General features: G+C 42.9%; 2 protein-coding genes across 3 annotated transcripts; both read right to left on the minus strand.

Moving 5' to 3' along the window:
• Positions 1-2,993: 2,993 nt before the first annotated feature.
• LOC112872710 (pentatricopeptide repeat-containing protein At4g04790, mitochondrial-like) lies at positions 2,994-10,657 on the minus strand. 2 transcript variants are annotated; one of them, XM_025935786.1, is made up of 16 exons: positions 10,212-10,657; positions 10,053-10,106; positions 9,316-9,966; positions 8,986-9,165; positions 8,685-8,749; positions 7,964-8,071; positions 7,080-7,193; positions 6,443-6,538; positions 6,269-6,367; positions 5,763-5,882; positions 5,305-5,409; positions 4,996-5,160; positions 4,762-4,889; positions 4,608-4,677; positions 3,381-3,595; positions 2,994-3,287 (listed from the first exon to the last, which is right to left on the minus strand). In XM_025935786.1, the coding sequence occupies exons 1-16, from the start codon at positions 10,516-10,518 to the stop codon at positions 3,071-3,073; spliced, it is 2,694 nt and encodes an 897-aa protein (XP_025791571.1). In that variant the 5' UTR covers positions 10,519-10,657; the 3' UTR covers positions 2,994-3,070. The 2 variants fall into 2 exon arrangements, with proteins under 2 accessions (XP_025791571.1, XP_025791566.1); XM_025935781.1 differs by having other exon boundaries at positions 9,316-9,978.
• Positions 10,658-11,346: 689 nt separating this feature from the next.
• Positions 11,347-16,329, minus strand: LOC112888988 (cyclin-T1-1-like). The gene is made up of 6 exons (XM_025955439.1): positions 14,923-16,329; positions 14,650-14,731; positions 13,350-13,484; positions 13,080-13,255; positions 12,840-12,991; positions 11,347-12,730 (listed from the first exon to the last, which is right to left on the minus strand). The coding sequence occupies exons 1-6, from the start codon at positions 15,093-15,095 to the stop codon at positions 11,763-11,765; spliced, it is 1,686 nt and encodes a 561-aa protein (XP_025811224.1). The 5' UTR covers positions 15,096-16,329; the 3' UTR covers positions 11,347-11,762.
• Positions 16,330-16,914: the final 585 nt, after the last annotated feature.

Here is a 16,914-nt window from a genome sequence, read left to right on the forward strand (position 1 = left end):
ATCGTCCTTCTTCACCTTTTTTTTCCTTGCTTTGTGGATGTGGTGTTTTAATTTGCAGTCTAATCTGAACAACTATATTTCCGATGAAGAAGGAAACAAATTAGCAGCGAGCAATCCTTAACCGACATTTCTTTGAAAACAACCGTTGGCTACTTAACGAATAACGGGGAATGTCTAACTACGTACGTACATTCTCATCTAATCCGTCCTTGACCAATATTGGTAACTAAAATCATCCTTGGACACGAGTTGTACAAGCCCATGTACATGTCTATGTTACTGCTCCCTCCGTTCTAAATTATTAATCATTTTGGTTCTTCTAGGTATATAATTTTTACTATGTATCTAGATATATGTCGTGTCTAGATGCATAGCAAAATTAATATATCTAGAAAAGCTAAAAACGATTAATGATTTGGGATGGAGAGAGTAGCATAGGCCTCTTCTATTCGGATCCACGTCTAATAATGTAACTAGCCAGGCGTACATGTATGTCTGCTCCATGAACAGTACGTGCAGACGACTCGGCATCCTGATGCCCTTTCAAAACGGAAAGTTACGTTCTCAAAGCGCAAGGCTCGCGAGAACGACAAGAAAAACACATTGGGAAAAATATCAATTTGTTTGGAGGTTTCAACAAGTCGAGGTCAAAAGGAGATCTTGAGTGAGAATGTGTGCGTGCAGAGAGCTCCTTTTGATCCAGACCCCCACATCTGGCCACCAACTTGGACGGCTGCTCATGGCCATGGAGAAAACATCCATGGATATATAGTAGCAAGGTGTGACACAGATCTCTCTCTGTATCTCTCTTTCTCTCTACCAACATCTACATGCACGGCTTGTGGGGCTACCCAACCAACCACATGGCAAAAGTGGAATCTCCTCCTAGAGATTCAAGAGGTGGGAGAAAGGTGTGTGCTAGCTTGTGCTTGTGTGCACCTTTAGTTTCGGATGAGTGGAGTGGCTTGGCACTATCGACCTGCATGTCAACCGGTTAGTGGCCAAGCTGCTGCATTCTGCTGCTCATGAACTGGCCCGGACGGCCGGGTGCCTGGTGGTACTGGTGGTGTGCGTGGCATCCAGGCATATGCTTGCTTCAAAACCTGGGTGCTGGTTTCGCACCAAACACATACCAGACCACCTGTACCATGTAAGCGGTTCTCTCTCTCTCTCTCTCTCTCTCTCTCTCTCTCTCTCTCTCTCTCTCTCTCTCTCTCTCCATGGATCCTTGGCATCATGTCCTACAATACAGTAGATAGCAGTATATATGGGAGAGAAACTGCAAACTAACCATTTTAGGTTAATTTTCTTTAATATAATCATCTCGCGTGAATTTAAAACTCAAGACATGTCACAGTTGCATATAAAATATTTTGTGATGCTTCTGTTTCAGAATGCAAGATACTTTAGTTTCGTCCTAAGTTAAATTTCTCTAAATTTAGCCGAATGCTGGTGCAGTGAATACTAATACATCAGCATTTGCAGCAGCAAATTAACTTTATTAAATCCAATATGAAATATGCCTTGGTAGTGCACTTATTTGGCATTGTTTCTATAAACTTAGCCGTGAATATAAAAGTTTTGATTTGGGACAATTAAAACTTAAATGTCTTACATTGTTGAGGGTCGTTAAAGCTGTTTCTGCGCACAAAAAGATGTAAAAAAGAAGAAGATGCAATTCTGTTGCGATGCTAAAGTTTTGGATGTATTGAGCATTGGAGAAGGATTGACACGACGGCCTAACTGGTTCCAACCTGCTCTGTTCCAGCATGGATACCTTACATGATACATCCAATCCACTCCACCACTGGTCCTAAACCTTTCAAAGTGCAAACATTTCTGTAAAGGAAAAGGGGTGCAAAGCAAACAAATAAAATAAATCTTTTGCGATGGAGACCAGGAGTGTGCATGTCTAGGGTATATGCCAAACCGTCGTGCATCATAAGCTTGCTGGTTCCTGATTCTTTCATCTGGGGACACGAACGGGCCGCTCGTTTTCAGCATATCTCTAAAACCCCATGTCCGTTCATATCTTCAAGTACACACATTGTATGTGCGCACCGTTCATAGAAAAGCAGATCATCAGACCCTGAATTCATCTTATATCTAGGGTGCAAGTGTGGGTGTTGCTTTTCTTGCTGTCTCCAGGGCCAATGCACAATTTTCTTAAACATTGCTATCAGAATCATACAAGGTACCAGCTGGGTTTCAAAGGAAACGGCGAAAAAGGACAGCACAAAATGCAATGTTGTTTTCTTCCCTTTTTATGTTTGCTCTATCTAGACATATATGCACGTTTTAAGGTAATGCTAGTGTCTGGTCCATTAGTCACAGACAGGAACTTGACATGAGGAAGCCATGATGCAATGCATATGCAACACAATTGCAGCCACATATTCTCTTGCAGTTGCATGTAATGAAATAAACAAGTCATGGTTCCCACGACAGATTCGCCGCTCCGGAACACAGAACTAATCAGCAGATCTTTTTCCTGGTTGGTGAGGCACTGAGACCTTGTGGGGCAGTATTGCTAGCTTGTTTCACAGTGTCCAAACTCTTGTGGTCACATGGATTGCACTATGGGAAGGGAGGCTAAGGCTCTATTGGCTAAGGCCATTAAGCCAAGTGGGGCTGGCAGGAATGGTGGCCTGTGGTCACACCAAAGGGGGGCCTCAAATATGGCTAGTGGTCTCATGATCTTTTGGCAAGGCCTTGGATGTATGATTGCTTGTTTCAAGCTAGAAACAGTAATGCATGTAGCAACTTCAAACGTTGCAAATAATGTTCAGAAAAGCCGATTATGAAGGGGCAGGGCAGCCTTTGGCTGTTTAGCTACAATTTGAAATTACTATTGTCTTTCAGCCTGCCTGAAGGCTTCATATTGGCCTTGATATGCATACAAGATATATTTAGAAAATTTTCACCAATTCCTTAAAACTATGTGGTTCAATGCCAGCGATCCAAGGTGATTGGAGCAAGCAAGAAAGAACGGATTTGCCTGAGCAAAAGAATTGATTTCATTTCATTTCGGTATTTCATGGAACTGGAGGGGTAAAAATAAATAGATCTCTTACCCCTCCGCCCCCTCATTTGCAGCTATTTGTTTTGAACTAGATCTGTTTTCCAAACCAAACCTAATGGTAGCAGAAGGCTTCAAATCCTCACTGCAGTATGTTATACGACAAGCTCCTATTATGTAGCGCACATGTTCGTCCTTCTTTGATATCTTTTTCAGCAACTTCTCAGCTGCCTTCCGTCCCCCGGATGAAAGAAGAGCCTGATACATCCTGCAGGCACAAATGTAACAAAAATCACATCCAGAGAAATCTACATGGCTCCACGAGAAAAATCAACCTGTAAATGTACTATTATGATCCAACCTCAAGGAAGTCAGCACGTTGTGTAAAAGACCAGCAGATTCATATTCTGACCAGATCTGCTGGGCACGCTGTGAATTCTTTGACTTTACACATGCACTGAGAAGAAAATCAAGGCTTGTCCGAGAAACATTAAGTCTGAGCTCTTTGACAGCATGGAGAAGCACCATTCCAAGATCCAAATTTGTGATCTCCATTTCCCATATTTGGCAAAAAACCTTTGAAAAACCATTCAAGCAAGTAAGCAAAGTTACAATGGAAGCCGAAAGGAAGGGAAACATGTAGCTCACAGGGAAATGTATTTTGGAACATTTAATACATCCTTAAGGAAAACAATTCAGAGGGATTTGAAAAACTCGGCCTGTGGGGGGAAGAAACCCCCGAGCATTGAATAAGAGAAGCCCTCTCACGCAGACTGAGAAGACCCCCAAACCCCTGCCCCACCCTTACACGGGGGCGCCGTTACCCGTGTGAGTGCGGGCCGGGACCTTCCATTCGTTCTTTGGCGTGGAGGCAGGCGAGGGGATTTTTTTAACCCCAGCCTGAAATTCGCTCCCACCGGGAGTCAAACCCAGGACCTGAGGAGTGCTACTGAGGCTACCTAACCAATCCGGCTAGGCACCCGTTCGCATTATCAACAAATACAGTAGAACAATTATATTGTTCATTAAAATAAAAAAAATGATTACAACTCATACTGTCACCACAATTCAAATGGAATGACTTCTTCGAACTAACAGAAAACAAGAGAGGTTGCATCAAGAAGTCATGAAATGCTCACCAAAGGCAAAAAAAAACAGTAAAAATGCTTGTTCCATGGAAAAGAAACAGAGACCAAGGAACAGGCAACACAGAAGGGGAAAGTGCTTTCAACACACTGGAAAAAGAAGGGTGTGCAATTCGGAAAGTAAAGAACAGCATTAATTAACATGAGATCTTCTGTTGATTTCCATTTCCAGTAAGTGTGCATTAGGCAAAAGAAAGATGGGGACAAATGCAAAGTGAACTATTGCATCTGTAAGCTTGATTATAGATACCCCTGATCATTTTATACTATGCAATAACTCTTCAACAAACTAATTGCACGTTTTCACAAGAGAAAGGTGTAAAATTGCACATTTCACAAGAGAGGTGTATGTGTTAACATAGTACACGGGTGATTTTGATCAAACTGCGGAAATCGGAGGCCATCAGGGATCCCAAAGCCCAAAAAGAGCAATAAAAGAATACCTGATCAACAACCATATAGGTACTCATTTCGTCTTTCTCCTTGAGCTGCTTAAGTAAATCAATCGCAGCACTGGCAAAAAAAAGACATAGCATAAAGCATATCGTGATAAGTTTGACTAAATGATGTAGAAAGGCAACACATCAGCTATCATACTCAGGGTAGTTGTGCTGAACACAGTACAGAACAGCTCTGCCACACCCGTCAAACCAGCAGCTTGAGTCATTCAGCTCATCAAGAAGTTGATGCATTCTATCCAGTTCACCTTCTGTTCGAATATGATCCTGCAGAGGCAAATTGAAATGCTATAAGAAATGGAGACAACGATTAATTCTAAACTGTGCAGATTTGCTTATTTCAACAGGAAAGATGGTTCACAGATCTACTCACAATCAGGGCAATGGCAGCCTTTGGCTCTAGCGAGCCTCCAGATTGCTTTATATCGTCATACATGCGAAGTGCATCCAATACCTGGCCATTTGATGCCAGCGCTCCTACAAGTGCACTCTTGATGTCACTGAGGAGCTTACGTGGTATTTCCTTATCCAGTAGAACCTAAGGAGGCAACAACAGTTTAACATAGCCAATGTAACAAAGAACACCATAGCCCTCATTCCGCAATACTGATAAATATACGAGAGAATTGAAGAACGAAAGCAGCTAAATGAAAGAACATTCTGATCAGCAAAAACCATGTACCTGCTTGGCCATATCAAAATTCCCAAGTCTTGTGTATGCATTAATGAGTGCCATATATATATGTTTAGTAATTTGAATTCCATCTTGCCGTAATTGGTCATGATACTGTCAAAGCAGTTAAAACATTAGAAAAATACACAGAAAAAAATTTACAAAATATGTTTCACACAGTCATTTGCAATGGAACTACAATGGGAAACTATAGGTAATGATAGTGCAGGATGTGTTGTGCTGGATGGAGGCTTATCCAAGGTCAAACAGACTTCACCAATTAAAAGAAATTTTGATTGACTAGAGATATGTTTAGGTGAGCGGAAAGAATTGATATGGTAGTACTTAGCTAGACTAGGTCGTTTTTGCTAAGACAAGGTCCTCCAGAACCAAGACCTGTGCCTTTCCACAAACCACAATATAAAAAGAGACAGTGGCAATAACAAATGGTCTGGGACGTGGCAAACCTTAGCAATGTTCTCTTCAGACTCACAGTTCACTATCAAATAACTGAATGTTTCAGAATCTGGTTTTACTCCAGCAATCTGCATTTGAGACATGACCATTTGTGCTCCATTGTAGTTTTTCTGCATAACATACAATCTCAAAGTTACAGATTAGTGCCAAAAGAGGTACAAATAGATATATAGGTAGATAGAGGGAGATTTTTTTCAAAATGTCATTCTCAGCAGCCTTTGCAACTTAGTGAGATTTTTTATACGGATCCGCAAAATGTGTGCATGGCTATTGGAGTTGTTATACATGTTAAAGATTTGAGTAACACTGAGCAAACAAGTGAAGTATGTGTCATTTCGTAGGTGTAAACGCATCATACTGACTAAGAATATAAGCTAACTGAACAAATATACTGGTCAATAATAGGGCCACTGTCCATTCAGGAATATAAATGAATACAGTAATGTATGCAATGTCAAGATAAACAAATGGAAGAAACGGTGATCCAAGAATTTACCTCCCTATAATATCCGAGCATTATAACATTATACAGGCTTACAGTTGATATCTCCCCAGATTCTTCAGCATCTGTGAGTATATTGTAAGCACCTTCAAACTGCAAACAAGGATCGATAAGCAACAGCTTCACATGAGGCCAAAAACATAGCAGGTGTCCAGCATCATGACTTACATCTTTCATTTTTACAAATAAACTTATCATGCTTCTGAATGTTTCGCTTTTCAATTTCAAATTGTGGTGACGGATCAAATCATACATGGGGCGGGCCTGCAAAATTAGAGCAAACATTGATTATTGCTCATAGTAAGATGTCACTTGATCACATTAAGGGTTGCTTTTGAAAAAGAGAATTGCTATGTGCCAGACTACCAATAGTTTTTAATCATGAATCTTGTGGAAGGGGTGCTTTTCATACCCATTAAATGTGTATGGCTAGGCCTTTTGGGCCTTGAAATACAAATTGGGTTTCGCTAACACATATGCCATGGAGTTTGCTATAAACTTGTGATAGGTGGCATAATGTCACCAACAATCAAATTTATGCTGAAACAGCTTAAGAAAATGTGGCAGTACTTGTGTTTTAACTTAAAATAGGTTAGGCTGAGTTCATACTGGAAAAGCTTGTGGTCAAATAGGTGCTTAAGCTTGTTGCCTCATGTATATACAACCATTTACATCAGGGAAGTGCTCCTCGAAATGACAGATCCCTCTGACCTACCAGAGAAAATTCCCTACCAGACAAATCCTCATAACTGGTGTGAGAAGTAACAGATACCTGCTTGATACACCTACAAGCTCTTGTACTTACCATGTGAAGTTCGCCTGCTTGTTCACAAGCATCTATGATTGGGTGAAACGACTCAATTGGCACATTGGAACCGGATTTACACATGCTGTCAGCTACATCAAGAGCTAAGCTAATCTGCAACAAGTCTTAAATTAGTTACAACATTGCTTTGAGAAGTAAAGATGAATTCAAACACTCAGAACCGAAGCTAAGCTTATTCCAAATTTAGCATACCACATGTATATATTTGATATCGGTTTGAAGTGGGATAAATAAATTCTAGTGTTAATATCATTGTTTAGCAATCAACTGATGCAAAACTTGGTGTGTCAACTGCAAGAAATGTTTTAAAGTCAACAAAAGGAAACTTTAGACTTAAAAGGTATTTTAACTTGATACCAAGCATTTTCTCGAATACGCATATCGCACATTCACCACTTTTCTCACCTCACCCAATATCCAGAACCAGATCATTCAGGGGTCCAAGCAACCAAGAATTTTCAATGCATCCAGATTCAATTGAGCAAGAAGAAAAATTACCTTTGATATGGTGGTAGAAGTTCTGACACCCAATTTAAATAAATTACAAAAAGAAAATATTGGGAAGATGGTCAAATGAAATAATAGGTGAAACACATATTAACCTTGCACTCCATGCTACACAATTTGGAAACGTAAAGTTGGTTCAGTAATACCCAAGCCAGCAGGAGGACAAAAATATAAAGGTAAAATAACACTTATGAACATAACCAATATAGCAACATTGAAGCAATGCTTGTATGCCTGGGGGGCAAATGACAGGAGTTTAGCAACTTCCACTATTTTGAAAAAGATTGATAAAGCGGCATATCACATCATCCATTCAATTAGGATCACAATAAGGCTGTGAATGCATGTGTCATTACCTTTAATGAATTGCAACATCTAGAGATGATCTTGTTGTATGCAGCAATAGAGGGTGCTACCTCAAATTTATCATGCCATTTATGAAATGCCACTAACATGTCTTCAACCTTCAAGAAAAAAACATCATTAAAAGGTGGTCTAGAAACAAAGTTTATTAGGTATAAGGGCTTTCGTTAACTTGATAATCTCCTACACTTTTTTCAAACATGGAGAAATTCTTCTTTGCAATGACGCAACAGGGGAAGCAAAATATTTTTTTGCAAGGAAGTCCTAACGTAATAACCATGAAAGGAAAACAATTAACATAGTATAACGATAATTCAATAAGTGTATCGCTTAACATAAGGATACCTCAAGAATCCAAGGCGTATTGTCAGTTGGCAAGATACCGACACAAGGTCTCTAGCAGCGATCTATGATGACAAATGTCATCCTTCTAAATGGTTTGACTAATTTTTTGGACAACTTCTACTATTCTCAGTAATTACTCCCAATGCAATGTATTTTGGCAGGTAAGTGACTTAAATTTGGAAGTTTAGCATGATCCTTTTACTGTATGAAGAAAACGTAAAACAATACAATTTTTACACTGTAAAGTTATTACTAAATTGATGATACAGGAAACTAGTGGTTCGTTCCGATGCAACAAATTGCATTTAAAGTTCATTTTATATTAGAAGCTATGAATGTTACCAGTAGTCATCATAAAAGATTCCTCACCATTATGTTCGGTATATTTGCGGCATAGTCCAAAATTAAGAGTGAAATGGTTCCATCAGCACATCCTGAAACCACAAAGCAAAAAATTAGCAGATAGAAGATTTTGAAACAAAAAAACAAAACAGTCTTAAGGCAAACCACAAAAGGGAAGAAAGAAAAGGCTCAGCACTATTTAGTGGTAAAGAAAATGCAACTTCAGTGAAAAGATTTTCTGCTAATATTACTTGAGTGCTTGTGTCCATCTTATTGACATACAAAGAAATGTGAGCTAAATGTAAAAAACCTGCACTTAATTTATTACCTTTTGACCTCATCCCCTGAAGAAGTTTATCAGCATAGTTCTCTAGTTCTAGCCTACCCAATGATTTGAATATATTAGATATGTACTTTGAGCCTGAAACTTTCATTAGATCAAGCAAATCCAACAAGGCGATCAGATCTTCCTTTCTGCCGCTTTCAGCAAAGGCTAACATGTAACTTTCTGCAAAACAGATGAGTCCGATAGGGCACTTGTGAGAATCATCTGTCAGTATGCAAGCTTGAACACATTATGCATCTAAATCAGCACTTCCAAATTATCGTGAACGAGTAAGAGAAAAGAAGAATCTGATTACGATATTTGGGTGGTTACCTGCTATGTCATAGTGAGCTTCCTTGTTGTAGTCTTCAACAGAGTGACAAAGTTCTTGAATTTTTTCTTCATCTTGAACTCTAATACAAAGCAACATCTCATAATAAGCTATTCTAGAGAAGGACTGTGGATTCACATCCTTAAAGAATGCAGTGAACATCTCAAATTCCTCCAACAACCCCACATCGACAAGATACAAGAGGAATGGGCCATAAACATCTTGCTCAATAGTAAACCCCTTATCTCTCATGGTCTCAAAAAGGTGGTAAGCCCTGTAAATATACTCCACGGCGGAGTCAACATCCTTGCAAGCCCTCGCCTTGTCTAGACAAAGCCTAATCAATGAATTGAACTCCCTGACCCCTGTTTCCCTCCCCAGCTTTCCAAAAAATTCAATCGTCGACTCTGTGCCAAGCTTATTAGCGCACAACTGCATCAGCTTCGTGTAGCGGCGGCTCTCGACGTTTTTGAATATGTACTGTTTCTTCTTCTCCCTTGCCACCTCCCTCCTCCAATGCATCAGTGGGTCCCCCGATGGCGGTGACTTGAACCACTCAAAGTCCAGTATGTTGTTGCTAGTAGCAACCTCCCCAGTATCTTCCGAGTCCACTGGTGCTTCGGAGGGCGTCGCCTCTTCCGCGTCATCAGGCCCTGAGCATTGAACTAATGATAACTCACAGTCACAGCCACAGTTGGAACTGAAATTGTTGCAGGATTATATGGAAGTGCAATGGTACCATCTAGGACGGACATGAGCGCCTTGGTGAGAGCCTCAGGGGCATCATCCTCGTCTGCACAGGAGAAGGAACAAGGGTGAGAGCGGAGCCAGAGGCTAGTGCATATGGAAGAGAGGTAGAGAGAGAACGGAGATGGTAGTTCCCCCCATTGCTTGTTACCTAGGGCGTGGGCGTGAGCTTGGATGAGGGAGGACGGCAAGGTGGTCTTCTTCGAGGCCGCAGCCTGCTTGAGCCGCAGGAGGGAGGCCCGCGTGACGGCGGTGGCTGGGGTGACGGCGGCGCGGCGGCCGGAGAAGGGCCTCTTTAGGGTGCAGAGCTTCGGGGCAGCGACCGCAGTGTCGCCCTTGGACGCGGAGGCGGAGGCGGAGGCGGAGGTCGCGGGCTTGGGGGCGACGGCGGCGGTGATGGCCGACTTGGAGGCGGAGGAGGCGGCCTGCTTGGTCGTCTCCAGGAGGCGCTTCCACATGGGTGCCGGTGCGGCGGTCGGAGAAGACGCCGCCGCCGCCGGTGCGTGATGCGGCGGCCGATTCCGGCGGGCGCGAACGTGGGAGCGGCTCGGTGATGTGGAGATGGGCCGTTGCGGTTGGACGACCCAAATGGGTCCGAATTCCGAACCCACCTTGCCTAGCGCTGCGGAGCATGTGAAAGAAAAGAAATGTGCCCAATTTTCCAATGAATTTAGATTTTATAATTCCATTTTTTGTGAATTTTATATGATCATCCCAACTCATACATATATGTCCCGAATTTCAAATTTGTTAGCACCAACCTCCAAACATTCCAGGAGATAGTCATGCAGATGCTTGTAAAAGGGGTTTAACAACTGGTGTTGTGGGCGCGCCTAGAAAAGATTGCCTCCTCTATCGAGCAAACAATCTTTTCACCGCAAACGTCGCCGTGAAGCTTCAAGTTGGAACTCCATCTGCACACCGAATAGGTCATTTTAGTTGAAGCTTCAAGTTGAATAGGTCATCCATTCCGAGCGTAGGTCGTTTAGTTTTGTTACAAAACCAAAACGATCAACACTTATATATCGAAGCTTATCAAAAAAATTCTATATCGAAAACATGTCTAGATTTTTGTTGAAACAGACTTGCTAAACATATGACAGTCGTAGCAATTCCATACAGTATATATTTCAGTCTGTCGAAACTGTTCCAAAAGGAGGTGATCAAATGTGTAGGGTAGATGGTGTCGATGAAAAAGAAACGTCAATCTTCCCGTTAACAAAAAGAAAAGCATTAGCTGCTTCAAAACTTTCCAAGGCACAAAACAGATACAATGGCACCGAAACTGAGAATTTGCAGGGTAGACGAGTACGTGGCCTTAGATGATCTCACAAAGTATACATACAGTATTGGGACACCGACCTCAGCAATCCAACATACATATGAACATTGCTAAAAAAATTTATATACAGGTCGAAGCATCAGTCTACAAAATTTGTTTCGGCCATTCAGCTCAGTTACCAAAAAAAAGAATGACATTAGATGTCCAGAATCTGCTATTTTCATCTATATACATTCGCACCAATAAGAAAATAGCCTTAGACATCGTCAAAAGTATTTGTTGGCATTTCAGTGCAAGCTGGTTGCATTTGATGTGCCCGAGTAACTAAATTTACAGACCGTCCACATCTTATGTTTGAAGACACCTTTGTCCCAGTAGCAGTCCAGCAGACAACCCAGTCTTTACCGAATAAAAAGGAAATTATATAATATATCTTCTACCAATCTTCTGTTTCTTCCAAGATGAATTTGTTCCAACATAACTAACTTGCCTCTCATACCTCCAAGCATTTGTATCAGACTTATGAACAGGAGCTTGCAGTCCTGTAACCTCTTGAACTCTTCTTTTCTTCAAGTCCCTGATTCCTGCTTCATTAACACAACCAGCCTTCAGATTTCCCCTGCAAGCTTGTCCCTCTAACCTCTGATCCATAGCAACAGCATCTGAATTATGATTTATGTGTGTTTGCTGGTATGGATTCTCTTCACATGTTCGCCTTGCTGACCTGCTGGTAGACTTCTTGCCAAATGACTTGATTTCTGCTTCATTAACACGAGCAGTCTTCAGAATGCCCTGGTAAGATTGTTCCCCTAACCTCTGATCCAAGTTATGATTTATGTGTTTTCGCTTATACATATTCTCTTCATACCTTCGCGGATACTGATTCTCTTCATACATTGCTGACCTGCCGGTGGACTTGTCATCAAATGAACTGCCGAAAGGCACATATCCATAAGCTTCTGTATTGCTATTGCTAAAGCTTCTCCTTGAAAATTGTGTATGCTTCAGAGGAGGATCTGGAGTGCTTAGTATCTGCTGTTTATCTGTTGGAGTTGGAGCTGGTATCGCCTTGATCTTCTGTTTAACCATTGGAGTTGGAATTGGAGTCGGCTTGATGTGTTGTTTATCCATCGGAGTTGGAAGTGGAGATGGCTTGACCTGATGTTTATCCATCAGAGTCGGAGTTGGAGTCTGCTTGATCAGCTGTTTATTCATCGGAGTCGGAGTCGCGTTGATCTGCTGTTTATTTGTTGGAGGCGGAGTTAGATTTGGAGTCGGCTTGATCTGATGTTTACCTGTCGGAGTAGAAGTTGCCACTGGCTTGATAACAGGACCCATTGAGTGTGGGTCCCTTTTCCTAAATAACTCAGTCATTTGCTGTATAACATCTGCAGGTGTAATTGATCGTCAGACATGACAGAAAACTGATGGAACTGAGAAATAAACTAATAAAGTTAAAATGAATGCCAAGAAAAAACTACTTCTTTTGTTGTATACCTTGCAACTGCTTTGGTGCAACATCAAACTCATTCCACCATACTCTACCATTTTTGGAAGGAAGTATGAAGTTATGAAATTTAGCAGCAAGGAAGAGCGATCCAGCAGCTATGAAGTGTGGCTTGAACTGCACAACTAAAGTAGTCGGAAGCCTGCATATACAAGTGCAAAACCAGCTCAGGAAAAAAAAATGCCAGTTCCCTGAAGAGTTAAGTTAACATAATAGCTCAAGCAACTTACGTATCATTAATGATACTCATGGCACCTTGTCTCACTTCCTTCTGGGAGATCCCCAGATTCTTCAGAGCCAGCTTTAGTGCTTCGTAAGGATGCAGTATATTGAAATCAAACCTAATGGTTGAAAGCAATAGTGTCTCCCCGACCAAAATCAGGGATTTCTGCTTAGCAAGAACTTCCTGCTTTTCAATTAAAAAAGTTAAACAACAACGCAATCAAACATTACAAAAGCAACAGGTGTCAGGAGAAATAATTGTGGCAAGTTTTAAATACCTCCTGGTGGATTCTCTTAGCAGCATCAGTGTTTTTCCGATACATTGTTTCATATGCCACAATGACTACACTTTTTAATGAGCAAGGTGTGTCTTCAATCTTTGAAGCAAGAAATATGCAAACAGTTGCAACAGTCTGAAAAAACAGAGAATCGGTGAGTAACCTGAAGTGTTAGCAAACAAACAGAATGGATTGAACAGTAAAAGATTGTATTGCTATAATTAGAGCAGTCAACTTTGTGCAAGATTAAAGGGAGATATATTCATCACAAAAGGAAGAATTTAGAACATAATTTCAAAAATATTACTACAAAGAAATTAAATAGCCGTGCAGCAAGTTGCTAATACTTACTGGCAAGAGTATTATATTAGTAAGTGCTGCTTCAAGTTCGATAAAGTTGCTCCAAAAGAATCACACCTTCGTCCATGGTTGCAATTTTACATGCTCCAGGTAAGTTGCTAAAAGCTATAAGACTCAGATCCAGACCCATTGTTTAAGATGGAAAAATTGTTCAACTCCTCGGGAACAATTACAGCACATCTTTCACTAAAAAAAACAAAAAAACCACCACGGTTTATGCCACTCAAAGCGACCAGCCGACCATTACAACACAGTGCATACCCAAGTACGCACACATAGACATATTTCACCTGGAGCCACCTTGAATGCATCTGTAGACCCACACACTTGTGTAATTTTCTTATGACACAATACCCTCGACTAAACCCAACGAAGGTACATAGTCAGGTAACGTTAGGGTCTGATGGCCATAAAGAAAAGTATTTACACTTTTAAAGTATCTACACAAAAAAAGGAATTTAGTTAATCTCTCAAGAAACAAAAGAAAAATGGTTAGTTAGGGACTCTGTAGGAATGGGTAGGTAAGTACGCCATCCCTTTTAGCCCAATACATGTGAAAGCCAGGCCAAGCTTCTGGTTTCTACAGTCATATAATGAGGCATTTATAACTTATTACTATGCCAAAAATCAGTTAATGGACGAATAATCAACGATAAATCATGGTCTGGCCCCCTGAATTTGTTATTTAGAGAAGGCTACCATACACTCCACCAATCCTACCTAAATACAATATCAGGTCAAGTAGCAACAACACCCCCACTGCCCCACATACGCTAGGTTCAACAGTAAGCTCTAGCACCATCCTCTTAACAGGGTTACTCCGGAGACCAATGTGCACTGGGATCCCATGTGCACGATGCATATAAACCTCAGAGAAGTATTGGGTGGTGCCACGACGGCATCAGGCAGGTATGTACGCATGCATTGCGCGTAGCTTTACCTGCCACTCGTTCTTAGCATGGGATTGACGGAGATAGAAGCGGTGGCAGAGCAGGATTGCCGTGGCGATTGTAATCTGCGGCCTGTGACAACAGAGGGGGAAAAGGAACAGCTTTCGTCAGTAAAATTAAACTCCAGCGAACGCGCATTTACGAACCGCAGTGCGGCCGCCGATGCCCAAACATCTACCCTAGCAGAATCCACATCTCAAAACGAAATTGGGGAAAGGGGGAGAGGAAAGGAAGGCCGGGAGAAAAAAGAGGAAACCACTCACAATTGGAGCCTGATGCAGACGTCGCGGATAAAGGAGCAGTAGGTGGCCCGGAGCTCGGCCTCCTTGGCCGCGCCAACGCCGTCCCGCCGCGACGGCGAGTCGCGCTCGATCTCCTCCCGGCTCAGGTACCACGACCGGGACCGCTCGCCGCCCTCCTCCCACGCGGCGCCCATCGCGATCCCCGCCGCCGCCGCCAACTCGCCCGAGAGAGAAAAGAAAAGACCAGGAGTTTCCCCTTTCGAGGTAAGGAAAATTCGAAATCCCGGCGACGAGGTGGGTCGGCGGGGGGCTAAGCTTAAGGGCCAAGGCTTTCGATGGCGGTTCTTGCGCCGATGTTGGTTGGGGGCGGAAGGGGGGAAGTGGGAAAGGACCCGTTCTGTACTCCGTGTGGACTTGGAGCGGACGGAACGGGAGGCGGCGCGGCGGAGGAGACTTGACGTGGCGGCCGCAGGCGGTTGGAGCTCGCGGGGCGGGCGGTCGGCACGCCGCACGCGGGATCGGAACGGTGGTCGCTGGTTCGCTTTCCTTGCCGGGACCGTGTTCCGTTCGTCTCCAAACTCCAAAGCGGCACGTGCGCGTATTGCGTGTGTGTCTCTGGCGCGCGGGGCCCGCGAGAGCTCGGGTTCGGCGCCGCGCTGGAAGTCGGATATTTTTCGCGGGGACGCGCTCGGCCTTTTGTTGCAAAAAAAAAGAAGTTGTTTTCCAAAACAGTGCCGCTTTTTCGCGATGTCAGTGCTTTGTGCTTTCCCCTGTCCTCCATTCAACCACAAACAAAAAACACTGAGAAAAAGTTACGAGAACAAACGAATGACTCCGAGTTTTCCATAACAGAAAAGGCTCCACACGGAAGATCTGGAAGTTTTAAATCGGATTTCGAACCAAGTTAAAAGTTTTCCTCTAAAAAAGTTTGAAAATGTTATTAATAAAAAGGCAAAACCTAAGGTTAGGACGTTCTTGTTTTCCATCCTTAGACCTCCTCCAACAAGTAGCGATGTCGCTGGTATCTGATGACATGGTGGAGAGATAAATCATAAAAGGTGTTCGCTAGGTGTAATTTCATCACTAGCGCATAGCTAGTTTGGCAGAGCAATAAGAGAGAGGGCACCAAGATTGAGAAGTGCTGGGAATATCTTTTGCTTTTTTTACTCCGATGGATCTCCACCTCAGCCTCCGCCGGCGATTTCGCCAAGGCTGTTGGAGGAGGCCTTAGTGATGGTCGATGGGATGGTGCCGCCATCACTCCTCCGGTGAGATGGCCATGGCCGGCAGGCGACTCCTCTCTTCTTCCTCGCGACGATGACGAGCAACTCCCTCCCCTCCTCCATGACGGTCGACGGGGCAAGGATGCGATCACGATGACAGGGTGAGATGATATGCTTTGCCACGTTTGAATACTGACGAGAGACGAGACGCAGGGAAGCACAGGGGAGCCATCCGCTCTCCTTTTATAGGCTTGGATGGATTGGATGAGTGAGATAGGGAAAGAGTGTTCAGACGCAGGGTCCTATAAGCTGATGACTTTTGTGGCGTGCCTGCCTCTCTGCCTTCAACAACTTCTATTTACGGCGCGTCTCCGTCTTCAACCAAAATCTCGTCGAGTGACGTTTTCAGGCGGCGAGAAATCTCTCGTCTTGTGGGGCGAGGAAAGGAAACGGGAAATATCTCTCACTCTCTCTCAGTTCCGGGCCGGATTTGATTGGGCCACTATGGCGAGAGAGATGCTGGTTTTAGACGGGTCGGGAATGATTTGGCCCAACGGCTTTCTACGTCTTTCCTTTCTCGGAGGAAGCCACACCCAACGGCTTCGCTGTTACTCTGCACGAAGTAGTCCCAAGGCAAACCAACAAATGAAAAATAAAAAGAATACTACTATTATACTCTCCTGCATGCAGATTCTATCAAAGAAAATAAGCTAAAAAGCTTGTAAGCTACGTGGTCGAGAAGACTCTGGAGCTTCGTGGCGTAGCAACGTAATGCGACATGCACTCGTTT

This window comes from Panicum hallii, chromosome 1, assembly GCF_002211085.1.
Source record: "Panicum hallii strain FIL2 chromosome 1, PHallii_v3.1, whole genome shotgun sequence".
Classification (NCBI taxonomy): domain Eukaryota; kingdom Viridiplantae; phylum Streptophyta; class Magnoliopsida; order Poales; family Poaceae; genus Panicum; species Panicum hallii.